This window comes from Leptodactylus fuscus, chromosome 6 (genome assembly GCF_031893055.1).
Source record: "Leptodactylus fuscus isolate aLepFus1 chromosome 6, aLepFus1.hap2, whole genome shotgun sequence".
NCBI lineage: Eukaryota > Metazoa > Chordata > Amphibia > Anura > Leptodactylidae > Leptodactylus > Leptodactylus fuscus.
The window spans coordinates 39761517-39786540 of record NC_134270.1 but is presented as its reverse complement, the minus strand read 5'-3'; the positions used below and the strand labels follow the sequence as shown (position 1 = coordinate 39786540).

General features: G+C 42.3%; 1 protein-coding gene across 1 annotated transcript; it reads right to left on the bottom strand.

The window, feature by feature from the left end:
• Positions 1-586: 586 nt before the first annotated feature.
• On the bottom strand, positions 587-24657 carry POU2AF2 (POU class 2 homeobox associating factor 2). Its single transcript, XM_075278037.1, has 5 exons — positions 24360-24657; positions 19211-19320; positions 4882-4924; positions 3095-3393; positions 587-985 (listed from the first exon to the last, which is right to left on the bottom strand). The coding sequence occupies exons 1-5, from the start codon at positions 24655-24657 to the stop codon at positions 587-589; spliced, it is 1149 nt and encodes a 382-aa protein (XP_075134138.1).
• Between the last annotated feature and the right edge of the window lie 367 nt (positions 24658-25024).

Sequence of the window (25024 nt, the reverse complement as noted above, 5' to 3'; positions counted from 1 at the left end):
GAGAAGAGGTCAGGCAAGTTTTTTTTTTTTTTTTTTTTTTTTTAAATCCTGGACAACACCTTTAAGCAGATCAAGAGCAATGTGACCAACCAGTACACCAGGAATACCCCTATATATAGGAACTTGTATCTATAAATATTTTGCATGGTGATTTGCAAAAGTTTTTGGATGAATTCATGTGCAAGTTTGATTCGGATTCATCCTATGAAAAGGAATGGAGATTTGTTAATCAGTAAATGCAACCATTTTCATTTATACTAACCTATATTTTTACATAGCTGTTATACTCCAGAAGTAATAGTATGACATTAAGAAATATCATTTGTTTGTCTCTCTAATATCAGATTTGCTAATTTCTGGATTGTCCCAAATCTTCAGAGACAGTTGTTTCAAAATCAGCTTATTAGGGAAGGCTTATAAAAACTCTTCCCAAAAACACTGAACTACCCCGACTTTAGTAACCCAAATCTCGGTAACTATGCAATATGGGAACAAGAATACCAAAATCCACTTACACATAATCTATATTATGCTCTTAGACCTAAAACAGTTAGAAAAGTACATGAAGCAGTCAGGAATACAGTTCTTAGTAATTCCTTCTAAGTTCATATGGTCCCCATACTGTATTGGCATCATCCTTAGGCCAAGAACTGTCTTGCAGAGAATTTGTCTCAGTTGAGTCCTCTGGGGAAAGGTGATGAACCATCTTGGGGGTCAGTTCATTGGAAACTGTCATAAATGGTGAGAATGTGTATGAAGAAGTAGTTGGAAAGTTGGTGGAGTAATGCACATCATCGAGAGAGTGGAGAGAGTAGGATGGTGTTCCTTGCGTTGACGAAGACCCTCTACTCGCACTTCGATAGTGGACGGCTCCATTTTCCGAGGGCAGGCAATTTGTAGAGGAGGACACAGTTTGTGACGCATCAGTGCACAATACATCCAACTGGTTCATGGAGTCAGGAACGGTCTGCTCCCAGGATTCTCTCTAAGGGATACAAAATAGACATACAGTAAAGTATTTCAATAGTCTCTTCCAGTGAAGATAAGATTATGGACCAGCATTGTATAAGGTGGTTAAGAGGAAAGAGTTATGCTAAAAGTCAGTTGCACAACTAGCGACAGTGTAGACACAAGAATAAGGGTAGTTTAGCTCGGTTTAGCAGCACATTATAGATACATGTTGCACTATTATAACGTGCACTGTGTATATGCTGCATTGACCTGTGGATCCTATTGTGATAGGTATTCATAGGATTTGCTTGAATGATGTCACTATTAGAGTTGCAGGTTATCTCGCAGTCAGTCGTCCTATGACCAATCAGCCACGTAATCCATTTTTCACCATCCTGCTCTGATCTCTACCTCCTATTAAATCTAATGGGAGGCAGTTTCAGGATACGCGCGTATCACATTGAAAGCAATGGCTAAAAAAGCCTCCCATTGACTTCAAGGGGTAGCGCGTGTAAGACAGAACCCATTGAAGTCAATGGGATTCTGTTTTACTCCACTCACTCTGACACATATTTACATGTCAGAATGAGCGGAGTGTTACTCTGTGTGAAGTCAGCCTAACTTAAGCTGATGCCCCACATTGTGGAAACGTAGCTTTTATTGTTAAAGATTTTGCTCAAAAAACCGCAGCTGAATTTCCACAACGTGGGACCTCAGCGTAAATGTATATATATATATATTTTGCCTTATACTGCACCTCAGTTCACCCACTAACTCAGCAACAGTCTCTAGAACCTATCTTTTCTCAAGTTGACAGACACCCCTCTTTTGATCACATTTTTACCACTATCTATAAATGTGTGCTGTACGTCTGTGCATTACCATACTTAAGATATATCCCAGGCAGCAACTGATTCCGCCTCAAAAAAACAGGAACTGGCATTTGGAAAAGTTTAATAGAAAATGTTACAGAAATTGTTATAAGGCCGGGTTCATACGGGGTATTTTGGACCAGAATTTGACGTGGAGGCCGCCAAAAAATGGGTAGCGGCGACTAGATGTCGATCATGATTAGGCCCAAATGAATGGGCCTATTCGGGAGGGAGTGTCTTTAGGCAGGTGCGGCCAAGATATCAGGGTCGCAGCCTGTTCTGCTGTCACTGCTCACTCCAGTATGGAGGGTTAAGTCCTTGCAGCCAGGGGGGGCGTGGTTGGTCGCCTGACTGACTAGGGTGTCGACCAAGGAGCGCTCAGCTTGGGCAGCTGGGCTGGCTGCTTGGGACCGCCCTTCCCCTATTTAATGTGGCAAGTTTCTGTGCCTGGCGCTCTAGCCTCAAGTCTCATTGGCAAAACATGTGTGTGTGCATGGGTTCCTGTGTGGTTCTCTAGTTGGCCATAGATAGATTATTCCTCAGTGTCAGAATTGCACCATCGTTTGGGCAGCAAGCTGCCTTGTTTGTTTGTTTGTAACTGGTAACACACACTATATACTGGTCTCTGTCTAGTTCAGAGGTTCTGACTAGACAGTCCTGTTTGTTGTAGCGACTGCTCTGAGCTGCACAGGCCACCTCTGTGAGTTAACAGAGCACACCCAATTGGTGTAGTGATCTGATAGTGACACTAACTGCCAGACCGTGTTCACACCAGGGTGTTCCTGTGGCTCAGAGCCCAGTTGGGCTCCGCAGGGTTTTTGTTTATTTAGTTTTTTTTTAACAACCCTGCTGACTGTAACATGCCTTAAGAATGAGCATGTCGCTTCTTTTTTCCAGGAGCCGGAAAAAACGCTCCTGGAAAAAAAACCTGACTGACTCCCATTGATGTTTTTTTTGGTCAGGATTTTAAGATGGATTCCGCCTCAAAATCCTGACCAAAATACCCCGTGTGAACTCAGCCTAAATGTTCATCTATAAGTATTTCATTAATATACATTGTTAATACCTTTCATTATTATACGTGACAGATGTAGCAAAGTTTAACTGGACACTTCCATAATAAGATATCACACTACCGCAGGTTGTCAGTGTCAACTTAAACATTACTATTTCTCTACATTGGGCTGAGAAATTGAATTTAACAAAAATATGTTTCTGCTTGTAGTCACCCTGGACACAAATATAATTGATGACTATTTGCCATTTCTTACCAGTAAATAATGTGATGGGTCACCAGAGAAATGAGGTAGAAGAGGCGGCAGAGACGACGCACTGAACAGTGAGCTACCGGCAGATGTTATTGAGGAGCTCCTGTAGTCACCTATAGTATCCGAGAAATAGGGATCCAGTAATGGTGGGTAACTCTGTATAGATGCTGGCTCACATCCTATTGATTTTGACCCCAAGGATGAAGAGTAAATATCGGCTGAGTATTGCTTGCCAGGATGGAAGTCAGATTCAGGGAGGAAAGATCTTCTTACGCCATAATATCCAGATAATACAGGAGAACCTAGTAGAAGTTACCAGTAGTTAACAAATAGTTCCATCCCATATATGTGTATATGATATCAGTGGTTTAGGATTGTTCTCGTACACCTTGTTACATTATTAAGAGGTTTATATGAGAAGATTCTCGATCCTAATTTCTGTAGTTTGACTTCTTCTCAGAATGTCTAACTACTGCGTCCAGTGCTGGTGGTCACACATGCTCAGTAGCTTAGTCAGGTCACATGGTAATACAGAACCGGCTGCCTTAGCATTGGCATTGTAGGTGGACATTGTGATAGGGAATCAAAGAACACAAGTATCTAACAGCAATATTTAGGCACAAGAGCATGTTATACAAGTTTTTTCCAGTATGATTTGCCTAATGTAACAGGTAAGGTGTATCTAACCTTTCAAAAATATTCAGATATATCAATAGTGTCTACACTATTTCTTTCCTTTAGAATATCCAGCTTCTTATAGCAGTTTTCCCTTCTGCAGACTCTATTTCTAATTTCCAGTTCTCCCTGCGTGGTTGGGTGGAGACTAGCTGCTATGATGTCTCCCATATACTGCACACAGAAAGTAGAGGAGAATCTGCTTTATAACTTTACCTCTTTCTTACTCAGAAGCATGACCAAGGTCATATAGAAGAAGTACTGGCCTGAATAAAGCACTTGGGGTGAGATAGAAGCTTCCTATTCCTCTCCGAAAGGCTTTATCTGTGTTTGTGTCACCTCTAACTCATTTCTTGTACCTCTTAAGCCCCCATAGACTTGTGTGTTGTAATATTGACACCTCTGCAAACTGCAGTCCTGTCTTTCACAGACTATCCAGAGTTTACAGAGAGAAATGTCAGTTTAGAAGGGGAGATAAACCCAGATAACAGGGAAAAGAAGCATTTTTTCTTCTGGTTTTACAATCTTTTTTATATTAGCTTGCACTGTTGATTTATGCAAAAGCTCGCAATCATTTGTTAATTATGGGACAGCCCAATTAGGGCTCCATTGCTTTTCAATGGACTAGCTAAGCATGGACTGCCCCCTCCCTCTTCCCGACTAGGCCCATTCATTGGGCCTAATCCGGAGCGGAGTGCACGACTGGATGCCCATGCACTGCACTGGCATCAAGTCGCAGCTACCTGGTTTTTGGTCTGGAAACTGAGGCAGCCTCCACCTCAGTTTCCGGACCAAAAAACCCCGTGTGCACTTACCCTAAGTGATTTATCAGGGTTATTTGGGATCTGTTTGACAAAGCCCCATCCTAGCAGACATGGTTATAAACAGAAACCTTAATATGAACAAAGCCCAATAATTACATATTAAAGGATTTCTAAACATTAGGACATAAATAATACTTTATTATTAAATACATACAAGTAAAGTTCTCTGTTTAAAGGGTCCAGAAGATTGTAGTCATAGAAATGAAATTAAATAAAGAACATTTCAAGATATTATTTTTGCCAAGGGACCTAACAAACTCTGATTTATATTATCTTGAAGAAAATACTTACTTGACATTTGGACAAATGGAGTCTGGGAAACATTGGTACTGCCCTGTAAATGAAAGACATGTTTCAAGATTTTAATTCCAAGTATAAAACAAAATTCTAAAACAAGTCATATATCAACTCAGTCCCAAATTCCAAAGTACAGAAAAAATGTAAAACAGTTACAATGTGCTCAAAATCCAGATGAGATGTTAAAAAAAAATGTACCAAAACCTTGATTTCGAGGAATTTGTAAAAAAAAAAAAGTTTTTGCTTTGGCTGTACTGCTCATTTTATAGGGTGTAGAAGCTGCCGGCTAAGTGATGAGTCTGATAGATTGTCTACAATGCTGCATTCACACTTGTGCCTTATCCTATCCGTTGCATGTGGACACCGGTGGTTTGCTCTAAAAACCCATTGAAATTAATGGGTTGTTAAACTGACCACCAGCAAGCCATCCCCTATGCAGTTTTTCTGGGGATTTAGGCAGAAACACAAAGGGTGGACATTGGCACAAGTGTGAACGCCTCATATGCTTGTGCATTACTTAAAACAGCCGAATCTGATGTGAGAATTGCACATAAATCCCATTGGACAGTAGGATTTGGTTTAGTTACAGAAGCACCCGGTACGATCCAGCTCCACAAATTACTATTAAAACCAAAAACTCTAACTTTCCATGGTCAGAAACTAAAAGCGGGGTCTGCTGACATGTTTGGAGGTGAAATACCTCTTAGTCGTAGCTTACTAAACTATGGCTAAGAGGTAGTTTATTGTCAAACATGTCATTGATACCCGCCAGGACCTGACTATTTGTTTTTAACTATGGAGAATTAACATTTTTGCTTTTAACATTAAATTTGCTGAGCTGGATCACACTGGACTTTATAAAAAAAAAAAAAATAATTATATCAAAGTGGCTGGTCATGCCAGTTGCAAAAGGAAGAGAAGTTTTAATCTCCCTTTTGCCAATTCATTGTGTCCTATAAGTGTCAACTAACTAAAAAGTTGACTTTAATTTATTATGTATTGGGAACGTCCCATAGATTTTTTTTGCAATGTGTGGATGGGATTTGCAGTGACTGTAAAACACTGTTATTTGCCATGGCGTTTCCCGCACTTCTAAACTGTAGTGCTTATACCATGTGGGGCCCTCGGCCTTAAAGTACTTGTGCCAAAGCAAGTTGGACACAGTTTTTAGTCCAAAGTCACCCTGAAACACCGGTTTTATAGAAAGCATGTAAGATTTCACAGCCAGGCTGTTATTGGTGATAACACCAGTAAGCTTTCTGGCAATGAAATACACAGTCCAGTCATATTAATGTGACCACCATGACCTCCATGTTAAATAACCAATGGCAGAAGGCACGTGTCATCAGCCATCTGGGTGCACTCATCATTGTTGAAGGCACGATGGATCAACACAAGTATGCATCTATCCTTGCGGACCATGTTCACCCCTACATACAAATTGTTTTTCCTCATGATGATGGCATCTACCAGCAGGACAATGCAATGTGTCATAAAGCTCGCAGTGTACGTGCGTGGTTCGAGGAGCACCAGGGTGAGTTTACCGTACTTGCTTGGCCAGCAAATTCCCCAGACTTGAACCCAATCGAGAATCTGTGCGACCACCTTGATTGGGTTGTTTGCGCCATGGATGCTCAACCGCGTAACCTAGCGCAGCTGGCCACGGCACTGGAGTTAGCATGGCTCAACATCCCAGTGACATCATCACAACATCCCCTTTCTACCTGCACGTCTCGCAGCGGTCCGCTCTGCCAAAGGTGGTTATTCTGGATTTTGAGAGGTGGTTACATTAATGTGACTGGACTGTGTATATGACTCACTTTGAGACTAGATGAAGATGAAAAAAAGGCAAATAAAGCGCTAAAGCTACTAAAAGTACAATAAACCTCTAAGGTATTTAGCAGTATAAGGTAGATTCATATATTCTAGGATTTACTTTCCTGTATATCGGCTTCCAGGATTATTGGTGTCGCATGCTTAGCAGTCATGGCTGCTCGATTTTAACCATTAATGTACACAGATACATAGGATTTATAATAACAATACAAAGCGTTCCCGCTGACTAATGGTAATACAAAGACCAATGACAAAATAAACAGCCAGGCCGCCGGCCTCAGACACGACCAATTACTTATTACTTTTTGGAGACACAGGAGATGACGAACTATGTCATTTTTGCATACGGCAAACAGCGGGTTCCTGCTACGTATAGCAGACAAATTCAGAGGTTAAAATTTGAATGTCATTTGCCCGTCCGAGGTTTCCTCTAGAGCAGCAGCTGTCCAGAGAGAAGAAATCCTGCGTGGATGTCGAGGCTTCAAAAGCCGCATGTTTACCAGTTGGCAGGCTCAAAAAGCCGATGAAAGATAATGTAAGGGTTTCCTGCAACAATACAACAGCGGCTTTGACAAGCAATACACTGCACAATACATCATCCTTCTATACCTATTCATGCAGCCCTGAAAGCTTTACACTTAAAACTATGGTTTTCTTTAAGATGAACATGTAGTCATTTCAGGGATTATGGACGAGCTAAGTCCAAGGGATAAATCGTGTTTAGCTGTGACTAAGACGGTAAATATCACGTTTACTTCAAAGCCTAAAAGAAGAAAAATCATTGGTCTACATTTACATACAGTCTAAAGGAACAAGAAGATAATATAGTTTGCTTCTAGAATTTAACTGCATTGTCTATAAGGGCTTATTCACACAACCACAGACAGCACACGGACTCATTCATTTCTATATAGGGATTTTTATACGATCTATAGACCATGCTTTCCTTGGAGGCATGTCCTATTTTTGTCTGTTATTTGGACCAGATGCGCCCATGTAAGTCAATTGGACCAATTTATTTATTTTTACTAGGGAAAGGGGGTACCAAAGTTCACTAAGGATTTTGATGCATTTTGCAAGCAAAGTTAGAAGTGGAGTATGTGCAAAAAAATTTATACACAGTCCAGTCACATTAATGTGACCACCTGTCAAAATCCAGAATAACCACCTTTGGCAGAGCGGACCACTGTGAGACGTGCAGGAAGAGAGGGGATGTTGTGATGATGTCACTGGGATGTTGAGCCATGCCGACTCCAGTGCCATGTCCAGCTGTGCTAGGTTACGCGGTTGAGCATCCATGGCGCAAACAACCCAATCAAGGTGGTCGCACAGATTCTCGATTGGGTTCAAGTCTGGGGAATTTGCTGGCCAAGCGAGTACGGTAAACTCATCCCGGTGCTCCTCAAACCATGCACGTACACTGCAAGCTTTATGACACGTCGCATTGTCCTGCTGGTAGATGCCATCATCCCGAAGAAAACCAATTCGCATGTAGGGGTGAACATGGTCCGCAAGGATAGATGCATACTTGTGTTGATCCATCGTGCCTTCCACAATGATGAGTGCACCCAGATGGCTGATGACACGTGCCTTCTGCGATTGGTTATTTAACGTTGACGTCAAAAGTAGGCGGTGGTCACATTAATATGACTGAACTGTGTAGTAAATTCCACCTACATTTGTGCACCCTCTAAACCATGCCCATATGACAAGGCAATAGTGAAAAAAGACAAATTAGGTGAAATTCTCTAAAAAATACACCACATTATAAATTAGCTGCAAATGGGAAAAAAAAATGCACAAAAAATAGGAAAAAATCCATCACAATTCTTATAATAATAAATCAGCTCGATGAGTCAATAAAAAGCCATCAATGTCGGATGTAGACGTTTACGTTTACGTTTGTGGACTAATGATGTTACCTTTTTGTGAAAACTGGATGACAAGGATGGAAAACACATAAGACACAAGAACAGGAAACTGTTCTTCCAAAAATAGCACCACACTGTTGCGCATGGTGTTGCAGCTCAGCCCCATTCACTTTAGTGGAACTGAGCTGGGATATTTGCTGTGCACCTTTCCACTTTAATCCCAGGACTGTGCAGTTCCTGCAACTAAACTTGACCAGGTTGACTTACTCTCTACAGAGCCATCAACCTAGAAGATCATGTCACAAGGTAATTATTTATTTAATTAAAAAAGATTACTAAAATAAGGGTATATATTTAAAGTCTGTGTATTTTTTCATCGGGTATGATGTCAGTTTTTACCTGATGTATTTAAAGGGATCCCATCATTAAAACACAATTTTTTGTGACTAACACGTAGGAATAGCCTTAAGAAAGGCTATTCTTCTCCTACCTTTAGATGTCTTCTCCGCGCTGCTGTTCGGTATAAATCCTGGTTTTTGTCAGTATTCAAATGAGTTCTCTCCCAGCACTGGGGGTGGGCCCCAGCACTCAAACAGCACTGGGGGCGTCCACAATGCTCTGAGAGAACTCTCCAGCGCCGCATCCATCTTCTTCAGGAACAGCCTCTTCACGCGTCTTCTTCCGGTGCTGACAATCAAACTTCTAGGCCTCGGGCAGAGCCGACTGCGCATGCCCGCGGCCACAAGAAATAGTAAGAAAGCAGCCATTTTCTTGTGGCCTGTGGGCATGTACAGTCAGCTCTGCCGAAGGCCTAGAAGTTTGACCACTAGCGCCGGAAGAAGACGTGTGAAGAGCCCGTTCCTGAAGAAAATGGAGGCGGTGCTGGAGAGTTGCTGTTTGAGTGCTGAGGACCACCCCCAGTGCTATGAGAGATTTATTCTGAATGGTGGTGCGGAGAAGACATCTAAAGGTAGGAGAATAATAGCCTTTCTTAAGACTATTCCTTCGTGTTAGTCACAAACAATTGTGTTGTAATGATAGGATCCCTTTAAGATAGATATGCTACTGCTTGAGTCACCACTTCTATTGTTGTCCATAGGAGGCTTTTCTCCTGCCAAACTTCAATAGTAACATACTGTGAAAGTTTAGTAATATAAAAACCTCTCATAGAGAATTTTGGAGGCAGTAGCTCAAGAGTGGCTAGCCTCCATCCATCTTCATTACGTGTGATCCTGGATTCAAACCCTGTACACACCTATTAATAAAAATAGATAAAAACTTTAAATGGGTAGTGGTATCCTGGTAACTTCCTAATTAGTATTCAATATACTGATGTGACTGTGAATGAGCTGGAAGCCAGGTGAAAGTGAAGGGTCAAAGGGTGACCAAGTGACGCTGGGTTCACACCAGTGTTCAGGTCTCCGTTTCAGGTTTCCATCTTTTGCCGGCAGAAGACGGAAACCTGTTAGCCAGTGTCTGGCCATGAGCGCCAGTGAGCGTTTTATGCTCTCCGCGGCGAAACCGTTTTTTTTTAAACCGGACACAAAGTTCGGCATGTCCGACTCTGTGTCCGGTTAAAAAGAACCAGTTTCGCCGCGGAGAACTCAAAATGCTCACCGGCGCTCACGGATGGACACTTTTCAAACCCATTCAAATGAATGGGTTTGAAATATGACTACAGGTTTCCGTCTCCTGCCCAGTTTCGTGCAGGAAATGGAAACTTGCCGAACGGAGACCCCGGGCGCAGATGTGAACGAGCCCTTAGTTGACATGTCTGTCTCTGCATAACCTCTTGCAGGAGGGTCACTCAGCATCAGCAGTAACAAGGCACTTGGGGGCTTGTGTACCTTTAACTGCTGTTTCGCTCTTTATTGCTATTGTATAAAGAGGTGTTTGCTGAACATTTTTATAAGATACTTTGTTACCTATTATACGTTCTTTTAACAGAAAACAAGTTGTAAAGTTGTCCCTAGCAGCAAATGTATCTGCAGTTTTATATTACCTAGAAAGGTGCTTCTGGTGTCATCTGAAAGCTGAGAGTCTCAACTTTCATATAATATACATAGGCTCGAACTATAAAAGAAACAGAAATCACTAGGAAGTATAGTTTTATATGGGGTATAGTTTTATATGGAGTATACTGTAGTTTTATATGGGGTATAGTTTTATATGGGGTATAGTTTTATATGGAGTATACTGTAGTTTTATATGGGGTATAGTTTTATATGCTACAGATCCAGTTAATGTATCAAGTCCACTGCTTGTGCAAAATTCTCCTTAATGTTCAGAGGCTATTGGGATATAGTTATGGAAGAGGAGAGAGGAGGGGAACACCTTAAGAGATTAACTTTACAAGTATTAACATAACATTTCTTATGTTACATAACATTCTAAATATGGAATAATAGCCGGCAGGTCTAATAAATGATGTATTACTACCGTATATTGATGTTTTATTGAATAAGTGTTACATAAGACTGGATATTGGTTGGAATTTAATCAATAATTTTGCCTTGTATGAAATAATATAATAAGTGAAATATTTCCACCACTATATGCTTTGTAATTCTGTGCACTCTGTTATTTTCCAGCTGGTTTATAGAGCATGTCAGATTCTTCCCTTCTCCTTCTTGCTGAGGTTTAGGACAGTAAAGTGCAAGTGACTTAAGGGAAAAGTATTGACTAGAGATGAGTGAATTTTAAAAAAAATTCAATTTGGCACCTTCGCCGAATATCCCGATACTATTTTGGTTCGATCCGAATCAATTTGCGGCGAATAGCGTTAAAAGCCAGCTATTTCCTGGCTGCAGAGAGCCTGCATAGTGGTGTAGAACACTGCGCCTTGCAGTGGTTTTAATGATGTTCTTCTAGGGAACCTGAACCAGCGATGCACTGATCGCTGGTGCAGTACTATAGACTGCAATACACGTGTATTACAGTCTATAGAGGAAAACAGCCTATGCAGATACACAGACTGACCTCTTCACTTCTGGGCAGGATCAACCAGGTACTGGGGGCTACTAGCAGTCACTGACCAGACTCTGGGCTGCAGAAGATGCATATCGGAACCCCCGATCTCGCCGCAGAGGTACAAAGGGGGACATGTAGCATGGCGGAACCCCTTGGATGCCACGGTCATGTTTGACCGCAGCATCCAAGGGATTAAAACCCATAATCGGAGCTATGCTCTAACCAGGAGTTATAGAGCCGGGTGTTAGTTGTCAGTTACAGCTAACTCCAGCTCCCTATGCTATGGGCAGTCGCGAAGAGGTTAAAGGGCTGTGACATCACAGGGTGGCTGGTTGCTGATTGGCTGCATGCATGGGATTGTGGGTGATCCCACATTCCCAGAGTTCCTTGTCCCTTGTCCTAACATGTCCAGCAGCCATTTTATGAAAAAATGCAATTTGTTATCACGAAGCATAAGGAAATCCAGATTCGATGCAAATCGAATATTTCCTGAAATTTGGATCGAATTCCATTTCATCAGCTTTGATTCGCTCATCTCTAGTATTGACATACACATACTATTTCTATGAAGTTTTATATTAAACATATTTATTAATATTTGGGGGTGTTTTTTTTATTTTATTTGCCCTGTCATTATCATTTTAGGAAATCCTGAAATCTTGCAACTTCTACACTAACCATTCATTATCATAGACTGACACTTCCTGTCCTGTAAAGATCATTTTTCAGCAGTCAACTCATTATCATTATAAGCAAGATTACAATGACGTGTATCATTTCTATATAGATATGCTGTATCCAGCATTCACTATAGGTGTTGTTTACAGTTATATACTCCACTTCATTGCACAACAAACTCTGCAAAGGTCACAGAGCAAATCTAGAACAGTCTTTGATAGAAGTTAATAAGTCATCTCCGGGTTCCAATGATCTATTTGCTTGTGTCTTTTCTCAGAGTGATGCATGTGCTGTAGGAGGGTGTAAGGCGCGTCCATGATGGAATAGGAACCTCTACAGTGCATGCATCACTGTTGAAGTCGGAGTCCCTTGTATTACAGAGTCTCCATTGGACGCAGATGTGAACCCAGACTTGTTTGTTTCGACCACAAGTTCTTTATCGCCTACAATACCTATACCTTATATACCAACACCCATAGGTGGCGTTTTATTAAAATACAGAAAAATTTGTTAATACTTCATATATAAAGAATTCAACTACAATGCAAGTGAATCCAATAGACTTCAACAAGAATGCAAGTGATGTAAGATATTGCTTACATCATATTCACACTATAAATTCCTCAGTCCCAAAGACTTTGAATGGAGTGACAGCATATACTCTTGATTTAGCAAGGTACTCCGGACCTCCATTCTCATGAACAATGAGGATCCTGTATCCTGTGAGTAGGTGATTCATGTTGATTCTGGGACAACCTCTTTAAATCTTATTCATGGCTTTGCCTAAAGGGAATTCCCATAACCCAGCATATCACCCCATACCTGCAGATGGATAGGTCAGGAGGTTAGGGTCACCTGAATCATACAGTGTTTTCCCTTTGTGAGTTGCTGCCTCCATTGCCAAGATGTTACTGTTTTTATAAATAAGATATCCTCTTTGGAGCAACAAGGGCATGGCCATTGCTGCCCAAACAATACCCTTGTTGCTCCAAAGGTGTTCTTAACCTATCTGTCCAGGGGGATGGGTTTATACGCTGGGTTATTGTGGCTCCCTATAAGAACAATATCACCTAGTGCACTTCTATTGCCCCAAAATAATTTATGTTGTCATATGCCTACACCCAACATACACCTCTGACCAAAGCCTCCAAAGAATCCCACTGTAAAGGCATATACTGAGATACGTCATTTATATACTGAGATACGTCATTAATAGACTCTCATGGTAGAAGAATCTTTACACTATATACATTTTTACTGTGTCTCTCCCTATAGGAAAGCATGGGTATGCCAATGCATAAAGTCCCAACAGATGCCAACAGGATGCTCTTTTGTCAAAGGTTGAGTTCCCTCAGGCCTACTGACATGACTGGGAACATTTCTTTTACCTCCGAAATGCAGAAAAACATGGTGCGAACAAAGCTCTACTGATACAATTTATATACTTGTCATTGTCATTTGTTCATTGAAGTGCTTCCATCATGAATCCATCTTTGGAAAAGCACCTTTCCTTTTCTATAGGTATCCAAAAAAAATCCATTGACTTTGTAAGGAGTGGATTAGGATCACAAAAGAACCAGGTAGGTGAGTCCGTGCTACCAAGTATCATAAACAAACATGACGGAGTGATTTCCATAAAGCTGGTGTGCGCTCTTACCACGCAGTGTAACAAATGGGGATGGAATGAGTCCAAGCCTGTCCTTCTTCAATAGTCAACTCACACCATTGTGCTGGTATGTTTGATTTCACAATAGCGCACATCATGGGTGGGGGGAAATACTGAGTTCACATCACCCACAATGGACGCTATTTTACTACACTGGAAACTGTTGAGGGAATTCCTGACCCTGGCCTGGGGAACATGTTTTTGGCTGAAAGATATAATAATCCTAAATATTTTCCATTTATTTGCATTCGTTGCAAGTAACCTGTCATATTGATCCTACCACCCAGTCTGCGGGCAACATGAAGATTGATACAGTGTTGGCCAAAAGTATTGGCCCCCCTGCAATTCTGTCAGATAATACTCGTTTTCTTCCAGAAAATGATTGCAAGCACAAACTCTTTGGTTTTAATATCTTCATTTATTTTGCTTGCAATGAAAAAACACAAAAGAGAATGGAAAAAAAAGTCAAATCATTGATCATTTTACACAAAACTCCAAAAATGTGCCGGACAACAGTATTGGCACCCTCAGCCTAATACTTGGTAGCACAACCTTTGTCAGTCGAGGTTCTTTATCCACCATCCGCACAATCTTGCGTTGAAGTTTTTGGAGCCAAAGCCAGAAGTGTATTGACAAGGAATGAGGAATATAAAGGAAGCTTTTAGACATTTCCCTTGTTAAATCCATTCCTGACTTTGGCTCTAAAACCGCAGCCAAATTTACAACAAAAAAAATGCTGCGTTTCCTCAACGTGAGGTTTTAGCCTCAGGCAGTGTTCACACTTCCTCATACATAAGTGTGACGCCAGTGAAAAATACACTGCGCACGGTAGACACAGGAACATTCAGGTCTTTGGAGATGGACTTGTAGTCTTAAGATTGCTCATGCTTCCTCACAATTTTGCTTCTCAAGTCCTCAGACAGTTCTTTGGTCTTCTTTCCTTTCTCCATGCTCAATGTGGTACTCACAAGGACAAAGGACAAGGTTGAGTCAACTTTAATCCATTTCAACTGGCTGAAAGTGTGATTTATTTATTGCCACCACCTGTTAGGTGCCTCAGGTAAGTAACAGGTGCTGTTAATTACACAAATTAGAGAAGCATCACATGATTTTTCAAACAGTGCCAATACTTTTGTCCATCCCCTTTTTTATGTTTGGTGTGGAATTATATCCAATTTGGCTTTTTGACAATTCTTTTTGTGGTTTTCCAGTGAAGACAAATTAAATGAAGATAATAATACCAAAGAATTTGTGATTGCAATTATTTTCTGGAAGAAAATGAGTATTATCTGACAGAATTGCAGGGGTGTCAATACTTTTGTCCAACACTGTATACTGTATATGTTGTGGAGGTGAAAACATTATGTTTTTGGGGTGTTTCTCTGCTAAGGGCACAGGACTACTTCAACGCATCACTGGGAGGATGGATGGAGCCATGTATCGTAAAATCCTGAGTGACAACCTCCTTCCCTCTGCCAGGACATTAAAAATGGGTCGTGGCTGGGACAATGGCCCAAAACATACAGCCAAGGCAACAAAGGAGTGGCTCAAAAAGAAGCACATGAAGGTCATAGAGTGGCCTAGCCAGTGTCCAGACCTTAATCCCATAGAAAACTTATGAAGGGAGCTGAAGCTCTGAGTTGCCAAGTGACAGCCTCAAAATCTTAATGATTTAGAGATGATCTGCAAAGAGGAGTGGACCAAAATTGCTCCTGACATGTCTGCAAACCTCATCAACTACAAAAAACGTCTGATTGCTGTCCGCAATTGCAGACGCCAACATGTGTGTTTTGTGGTGTGTTTTGTTTTTTGAGGATTCGCATAATACTGATACACACGGAACGTTGCGGATGCACTTTGCGGTCGGACGTCTGCGGAATGAGTTTTTAGAGGGAAATTTGTGTTGTGGATCCACAAATTGCGGACCGCAAAAACCACTACGGTCGTGTAAGACCAGCCTTAAAATGAGTCAGTGGGCAAACTTACAAAATCGGCAAAGGGGCAAATACTTATTTCCTTCACTGTACATATATAGTAATAAAATCTGTTGCTATGTAGAGTAGCTGTCATGAATTGTACCGCCATCATGAGTTCAGAGATCTCAGAGCTATTTCTGGTAATGAATACCTTCCTAAATGTCAATTATACCTACGGAAACACCATCGGTTTCCCTATTGGTACTAATATTGTAGAGGTTTCCTTCACTTTCTATGACAAGTGCTGCAGAAAAAAACCACAATGTGTTGCCATAACGGTTTTTCCCACAGCGCTTTTTTAGCAGTGGCCCACTGCGTGGAGCTTTAGTCTTGTGTAAACGCAGCTTTTTTTGTTGCAGATTTTGTTACAGTTTTTTGAGCCAAAGCCAGGAATGGATTGAGCAAAAGGTAGAAGTATAAAAAACTGGCTCAAAAAATCTCAACAAGGTCTGCAACAAAAAAAGCTGCATTTCCACAACATGGAGCCTCAGACTAAGATTCCCTGCCCCTCATTTATTAAGTGTTTAAGACACTTTTTAGACACTTTTTTAAAACTTATATGAAGAAGAGGCCTGTTTTTTTTTTTTGTTTTTTTTTTTAGAAAGGGCTGGGGTTTAAGGTGCATGTTGGGCACCAAAAAATGCACCAAATTTTGGGGAAACTCTTTGTTGGAAACTAAGCCAATTTATTAGTGGAGCAAATTTCAAATCAAAATGACACACCAGAATTATTAGACACTGTGATGAATCTGGTGAAGGTTACGATTGTCTAGTCTAAGGTCTACGTCACAAGGGTAATTTTTAGGTCACTTTTTGTCTAGTTTGTTTTGCTTTGTTTCAAACTATTTGAGCAAATTTTCAAAATTAAGAAATTTGTTTGGTGTTTTTGACCAACATTTGGTAAAGAAAATTGCTTGTATTTCTTTTTTTGCACAAAGTTTACAAAATGTATATTAAAGGCTAAATTTACAATGTGCAATTTCAGATAGGACAAAGGTAGACTGACTACACACATTAAGAGGTTGCTCCGATGCAAATCCAAAAAATTTGGCTCATTGTTGCAGAACCTTATCATATTACATACGTCAGCTGCTGCCAAAGATCACAAAGATAAGAGAGCAACAGTAAAGACTAATATAAGAAAAGAGAACTACCGCTCCCAGCCACATACAACTTCTAATAATCCATAGAAGAATATGAAAAAATGGAATGGATCATCTCTGCACTCATGCGGAGTCACTGCGGCTCAGATCCTGTTCACTTGTAAGCCACTACATGGAGAGCAAAATGATCTGCTTCCGACTTTCTCCTCTGTATGGTGGCTGCTGACATTAGCTTGATCGGAGAGGGGTATGCCGCTAACAAAATCACTGCAGGAAAGAAGCTCAGCACAAATGCATTTTTCCACATAAGGCTGAGGCCCCACGTTGCGGAAAAGCAGCTTTTTTTGTTGCAGATTTTGTTGTGGTTTTTTGGAGCCAAAGCCAAGAATGTCTACAAAATGAATAGTGTTAGGGGGATATCGTCATTTCATAGGGAGAGACCACCATATAGGTGTGTGGAGTCTTATTAAGCCATGAGCGCTCCACTGAAAAGGAACATGGGAAGAATATGCAAATCTGACTTCCATGATGTAATTAGGATGCCAGTGCCTCAAGAATGCACACCAATAGAGGGCGCTGACTGAGAATGTGCAAGTCTAACTTCCATGATGTAATTAGGAAGACAGAGTGTCAGTCAAGCAAACCTATAGAGGGCGCTCCCTTTAACATCACGCCGACCTTCTCAGAGGCCTTTGTTTGCAATGATGTTGGGATTATACCAAGTACAATCTCTCAGCCAAGGATAGCTGTTTCAATGTACTTGCATCTCATCAGCTTGACGCAGAGAGGACTGACCTGGCAGAGGTGAGAGGCTTAGACAGGGTTGGGGGGATATCGTCACTCCATAGGGAGAGACCACCATTCCTAATTACATTATGGAAGATAGACTTGCACATTCTCAGTCAGCGCCCTCTATTGGTGTGCATTCTTGAGGCACTGGCTTCCTAATTACATCATGGAAGTCAGATTTGCATATTCTTCCCATGTACAAAATGAATAGGAAATATATAGGAAGTCTTATACTTTTACCTTCTGCTCAATCCACTCCTAGATTTGGCTCAAAAAACCACAGCAAAATACCGAACAAAAAAAAGCTGAGACCCAATGTTACAAAAATGTTTTCTTTTTTCTGTAGATTTTGCTGCAGTTTTTGGAGCCAAAGCCAGAAGTGTATTGACAAGGAATGAGGAATATAAAGGAAGCTTTTAGACATTTCCCTTGTTAAATCCATTCCTGACTTTGGCTCTAAAACCGCAGCCAAATTTACAACAAAAAAAATGCTGCGTTTCCTCAACGTGAGGTTTTAGCCTCAGGCAGTGTTCACACTTCCTCATACATAAGTGTGACGCCAGTGAAAAATACATAATGGATACACACGTCATCCCTGAAAAGTGCCGTATGTATGTAAATTGCAGATGTGTGAATAAGGCCTGAGTTGCTGGGCTTGATACGTACAAGCTAAATAAATAAAACGGAAAAAAAAACTCTGTACTAAAGCGTACAATACAGCGCCGCACCTCCCATGAGGCAACCTGAAGCGACCGCTTCAGACGGCGCTATGCCAGGGCCCCAGGGAGGGCGGCATTTTTGCTAACCTAAGCCAGTCCAGGACAAGCTGTCCTGGACTGGCTTAGGGTCACCGTCACTGAATGGTGGATTGGGGAGGCCACTGGAGCAGCGCTGCTCCAGCGGCCGCCCCTCACGCTCAGGCAGAGATCAGGTCCTCTCCGTGCCTGCTCTCTGCCTGCTAAAGACGCTCGCTCCGCTCTGCCCCTCCCCCTCCGCTAGGCCCCTCCCCAGCCGTGCGGCCCCACCCCCTTTCGCTCTGCCCCGCCCCCTCCTCCCGGGATGGGGGGGGGCGGCTTTCTGACGTCTGCTTCAGGCGGCAGAAAGCCATGGTTCATCCCTGGTACGATAATATCTTCTGTACAGACCCTCACTGGTATGAGAAGTTCCTTTAGGTCTGTTTTATGAATCTGTACATGTAAATAGATCCAAGCCATGGTGTGGTATAGGCAGGTTCATTCTTGTAAAAACCCTGGTCAGATACGACATTTTTCACAATGCAGATTGCACTTATATGCAGACATAGATATTACTAAAGAAAATGCCAGACATGACACAAGATCTCTAATGTAATCTAATGAAATAACATTTCTTCAATTTGCTACAGTATTGCGAATACCCCTAACATCTCTTCATATGCGGTTCTGTAGGAACTCACGTTTAACCTTGACCCTGTTGTCTGCCGGGACCGCTTCTCCGCGAGGAGATCCTTGACGGTATGCTTCACTCGGACTCCTTGGTAGACTCGCTTGTTGAAGTCAGTTGGAACTAGAAACCACAGAGAATAAAAGGAATAAGTTAGCGCATGTGTAAAGTAAGTTGACACTAAAACTAGGTGTGACACTTCTCTGACCATGTCTACAATGACATGTGTGTCATAAAGATGGTGCATGCTCGGGAGCTGAGGTGGCGGCATTGGGAGAGGGAATCCATTGTAGCGGATAGATAAAACCTTGCTCTAACGCAGTTCAAGCCTGATTAGCCCCTTAGGTGCTGCCCTCAGTAATGACACTATCTATTTTTGTTTGGCATCCCTACAATTCAGTTATGTGGTACTAATGCATTGCCATGGTGTGTATAGGGAACTCATCGGCAAATCAAATCAAACAGACTTTATTGGCACATCCGAATAGATATTTGGCATTGCCAAAGCTAGTAAAGGGGGGGGGGGGGGGGGCTGGAGTCGAAGGGGGGGAGTATGGGGGGTGGGGGTGGGGTGTGTGATTTGGGGTATAACAGTCCGTGGAGTCTCATCTTCCTCTTAGTTGGTGACAGCTGTATTGGGGGGTGGGGTGGATGATTTGGGGTATAACAGTCCACGGAGTCTCATCTTCCTCTTACTTGGTGACAGCTGTATGGGGAGGTGTGGTGGGTGATTAGATGGGGTGATTTGGGGGTATAATAGTCCGTGGGGTCTCATCTTCATCTTGTTTGGTGACAGCTGGACACGTATTGAGCAGCGATCTCCGCAGTGGCCTCTTCTTCTGGCATCAAAAATTAAAGGGGCCTCCAGTTTTAGCAAATAAATGTGGTGATGTGATAGATGGTTCATGGTAAAACCCACAGTATTTTGCAGTACCTGGCTAATCCCATTCACACATTGCAGAAAAATATCTGCAGCAGTACGGTATACATACAGAAATGCCTGGGTTTCCCCTATAGGTATAATAGGGACAGAAAGTTCTGCTTTGCGGGATTTCTTTAAAAATCACTGCAGAAAAAATTGCAATACGTTTCCGACGCATTCTTCTCCGCAGCACTTTTTAGCTGTAACTCACTAAATGGGGGACGATCGTAGTAAAGTCAGTCCCCATGTCACAGATAACTATCTATGAAAATGCAAGAGGACGGAGGAGGAAGAGACCCCCAAGGGATGGTTCCTTCCACATGACCCAGGCTCAAAACAGCCGCAGAACCCTGGAGGAAGGAAGTAAAATAAACTTCCTGGAAAAATCCCTTTAAGAAAAATGGAAATGATGGATGACTATTAAAAAAAATGGATAATCCCATCCACACATGGCCGAAAAAAATCATCCGCAGCCGAAATGCTCCAATTTAAAAAAAAAAAAAAGAAAAAAAAAAAGGGGAGTGTTTTTGGAAACTGCAGCAGCTCATTCAGCGGAAATAGCCTGTGTGACAGATCATTCTGTGAAGGTGACATTGCACTTTATACAGTATAAACATACATAAAGCTCATAGAAAACAGTACCGTGGAACAAAGAAGAAAAAACATACACAATGCACAAGAAAAGATCCAGCCACAAGGAGCCACTTACACAACGCAGGTAGAGGAGATATTAGGTTGTGGCGGCAGGTGCACATTAAGCTTCAATACTTTTATATAGGACTCGGATTCACTGTCCAAATAACCACCGAGACTTCTCTCATTTCCTTAGTAAACACTGGGATTAAATACATCCTCCTGATGACAGAGAAAGTTGACATTTGTCTCCTGTGTAAATAATACATTCTCTGATGGTTTCTAAAGGATTCCTCTATGTAACCAGACACATCTGCAGTGCCTGTGACCACACGGCCAATGAGTAATGCTGGGAAGATCGCCATCGAGCTATTCTATAAAGAAGAGTGTTCTGCTGATGGATCCGGCTCCAGAAGATAAGCTGTTATCTCCAATGTCTGGTATTCATTTGAGCGGCCAACCATGTAATACATAGACAAATGAGGCCACAAGAACAGGAACTTCCCTTTGGTCCAGCTCATAGAGGGCGATAAAGAGCACATTACCTCTCTCCATAAAATCTAGATGCCTTGATGGGTATATGGATAGAGGTTGTATAAGCCATCACTGAAGTTTAGGCTGAAGACACACAGTGGGGCCAGTTCATTAAGACTGGTGCTCTGTGTCGTGGTCTTAGTCACTTAGTTGTGTTTTGGCACAAAAGACATCACAATTATTAAGAGATCCGTTCTCTTTATAACTCAGGTGTAATCCAGGAGGTCCCATATTCAGCGTCTCCCACTCGCACACCTCCTCCCCACCACGCCCTCTCTCTGTAGGTGTCCCCCAAGGCTTCGTCCTAGGACCCCTCCTGTTCTCAATCTACACCCTCGGCCTGGGCCAACTCATAGAATCTCATGGTTTCCAGTACCATTGCTATGCTGATGACACAAAATATACATCTCTGGACCAGACATTACCTCTGTGCTGGCCAGAATTCCAGATTGTTTAATGGCTGTAGCCTCCTTCCTCTCCTCCCGCTTTCTCAAACTCAACATGGAGAAAACGGAGTTCATCATCTTTGCCCCACCCTGTATGGCCCCTCCAAGTGACCCAGCTATCAAAGTCAATGGAACCACACTTACTCCTGTCCCACAGGCCCGATGCCCTGGGGTAACACTGGACCCCGACCTATCCTTCAAGACACACGTTCAAACCATCAACACCTCCTGCTATCTCCAACTCAAGAACATCCACCGAATCCGCTCCTTCCTCACCCCTGAAACTACTAAGACGCTCGTCCAGGCCCTCATGATCTCCTGCTTAGACTACTGCAACACCCTTCTCCATGGACTCCCAGCTAACACCCTCGTCCCCCTCCAGTCCACCTTACACTGTGCTGCTCGTTTAATTCACCTCACCCCTCGATCTTCATCGGCTGCTCCCCTCTGCAAGTCCCTCCACTGGTTACCCATAACCCAGCGAATTGAGTTCAAGCTATTAACGTTAACATACAAAGCCATCCACAACCTGTCCCCTCCATATCTCTGACCTAATCTCCCGCTACCTGACCACACGTAACCTCAGATCCTCCAACGACCTCCTACTCCGCTCTGCTCTCATCCACTCCTCACACATCCGTCTCCAAGATTTCTCCCGTGCATCCCCCATACTCTGGAACTCCTTACCACGACACATAAGACTGACCCCCACAATCACAGGCTTCAAGAAGGACCTGAAGACTCACCTATTCAGGAAGGCCTACAACCCCCAATAACACTATCACCGCACTGCCATCTGTACAGTCTCCCCCTCTCCTTCTGTCTCTACCCCCTTCCCTCATAGATTGTAAGCCCTCGTGGGCAGGGCCCTCTACCCCACTGTGCCAGTCGGTCATTGTTAGTATTATATCTACCTGTATATTTTGTGTACTGTAGGTAACCCCCAAATGTAAAGCACCATGGAATTAATAGTGCTATATAAATAATAATAATAATAATAATAATAATAATAATAATAATAATAATGTGCCAGAATCCTGACGTCAACCGGTCTTAATCCCAACCTCAATCTGCCCACTTGTTTGAAAAGTGTTGAGAGGGCACAAAATGATTTGTGATTTTCCTTCCTCAACAAAAAACTGTCATCAAAGGCAACATAAATTGGTCTAGATTTTGTTGCTGTTTTTGAACCAAAACCAGGCATAGAAAATATAAAAGGAAGGACTTGCACATCTTCCTACTGACCCACTTCTGGTTTGGCTCCAAAAGACGTTGTAAGATATACGCCAAAAATGCAATAAGGGAATCTATCAATCCCTCTATGCAAGTTTTCTGATGTAGAGGGATGATATTGCGGTGCACATTTGCCCTTTATTGTGCAAACATGAGCCACTCTGTACCTCATTTACCAAATTATGTGTGGCCAAATTATGTGGGCAGAGGGGTGTCGGCAGGGGCATAACTTGAGGGGGTGCAGAGAGTGCAGTCCCACCGGAGCCCAGGAGCCTTAGGGGGCCCATAAGCACTGGCATCAGTATTGAGATTGCAACTTCCATCTGGCCCATAAGCCAAGGAAAGCAAAACCTGAACTATTAGAATACACTAAAAAGTAACTTTTATTGATAAATACTAAAAGCTGAATAGATTAGGCACTAAAAAATCAACTGGTGCAAATCCTATCTGAGGATAAAACATGAAAGCTAGCATTAGCTCTGTTGTGTGCTAGCAGTGATACGCCTCACCCCAACTTTACTTGATGGTAAAGTGCAAATCTTGGAGCACTACACTGGCGGCTACTGTATAAACAATTCTATTGCCCACAGTAATTGGTGGAGGAAGATAAAGGCTCTATTCATGTGGGGCAAGAGGGGGTGGATTTTGGCACGGAATCCACGTCATAATCCGCCCCCTCACAATAGAGGTCTATGTAGACCGCCAGCGTTCTATTTTACGCTAGCGGAAAGCTGCCTTTTTTTCAGGCAGATTCCTGGGCTGAATCAGCCGCGGTATCCGCCTTGTGACAGCACCCTCCGGACTAGGCCCATTCATTTGGGCCTAATCCACAATGGAATATGACATGCGGAATCCCCGTTTGAACGCAGCCATATAGTACCAAACACATGCCACTGCACACACACTCTGGCCAAATGTCAGTAATAGACCGACCACTTCTTAAGGAGCCCATTACTCTCCCAAATGAGCTAACTAGCATGACACACAAACATGCCCAATTGTAGGCAGCAAACACAAGGGCACCAAACACACCCAGCCAGCCTGATGCGTTTCTACTAAATACCACAAATGGCCGCAGAATGTCATCTATATACAGACTGATATTTTGGGTGATGGAACCAATCCCTGCCACAATTGCGTGCCCCTTTAAGGGGGACACCCCCTTGTGGATTTTGGGCAGGGCGTAAAAGGTAGCTTGAATTGGGTGGGTAACAAAAACTCAAACTCGGATTTACCAATGAGATTTTGTGCCAGAGCTCTGTCAAGAATGTGTTTTAATTCATCCAGAAAGCCTCTCATAGACTCAATCTGCACTACTATATAGCAGAGAGGATCACCTAAAATGGTATGACACATAGTTTTATACTGTGTACAATCCAATATAACAAGGTTACCCCCCTTGTCAGAAGACTTAATTATGATATTAGAGTCCCCTTCCAAACCTTTCAAAGCTACCAATTCACGTTTGTTCAGATTGCACCCATTAATGTGGTAGGCCCCACCAGAGGACCAAAACTCCATGATTTTACTAGTAACCACACGCAGGAATTTGTCTATCTGGAAAAACAGGTTGAAGTCTTTAACCCAGGTGAACGGGTCAAATTGTGGTGTAGGAACAAAGGATAAACCTCTCTTAAGTAATGAAATCTCATCCTCAGTGAGAATCTCACTAGAAAAATTGATAATCTGCATGTCTGTCAACTGTATCCGAATGACCTTTAGCGAATGCGTTTATTTGCGATTTCTCAGGAGGTAATCGGAAATGGAAGAGACCTGTGATAAAAAACCTTTTTGTTTCTGAGTATTAAAGTCCTTCCTACTCCCAAATCTCCCCCCGATACGAGTTAACAGGAGATCTGTCAGTTCTTGTTGGAAGACTGGTCTCAGACCTATCCCTTCTGACAATATTCCTGCATGTCTCACACAGAGTTTTTTGACAAGGATTTTGGTGAGGAAAAAATCCGCTTCAGGAATTAGGAAATGTTTTTCCTCTAGCACAGTGTATGGGCCTTGAAAAAAACGATATCGTTTTTTCCACACGGTTTTCACCAAATCCACA

Coding starts and splice junctions, on each gene's coding strand:
- POU2AF2 (XM_075278037.1), bottom strand. CDS start 24,657: ATGCAGATTATCAATTTTTCTAGTGAGATTCTCACTGAGGATGAGATT. Junction 19,321..24,359: donor TAAGTCTTCTGACAAGGGGG/GTAACCTTGTTA, acceptor TGTGGTTTCTAG/TTCCAACTGACTTCAACAAG. Junction 4,925..19,210: donor CAACAGGGTCAAGGTTAAAC/GTGAGTTCCTAC, acceptor TTTCATTTACAG/GGCAGTACCAATGTTTCCCA.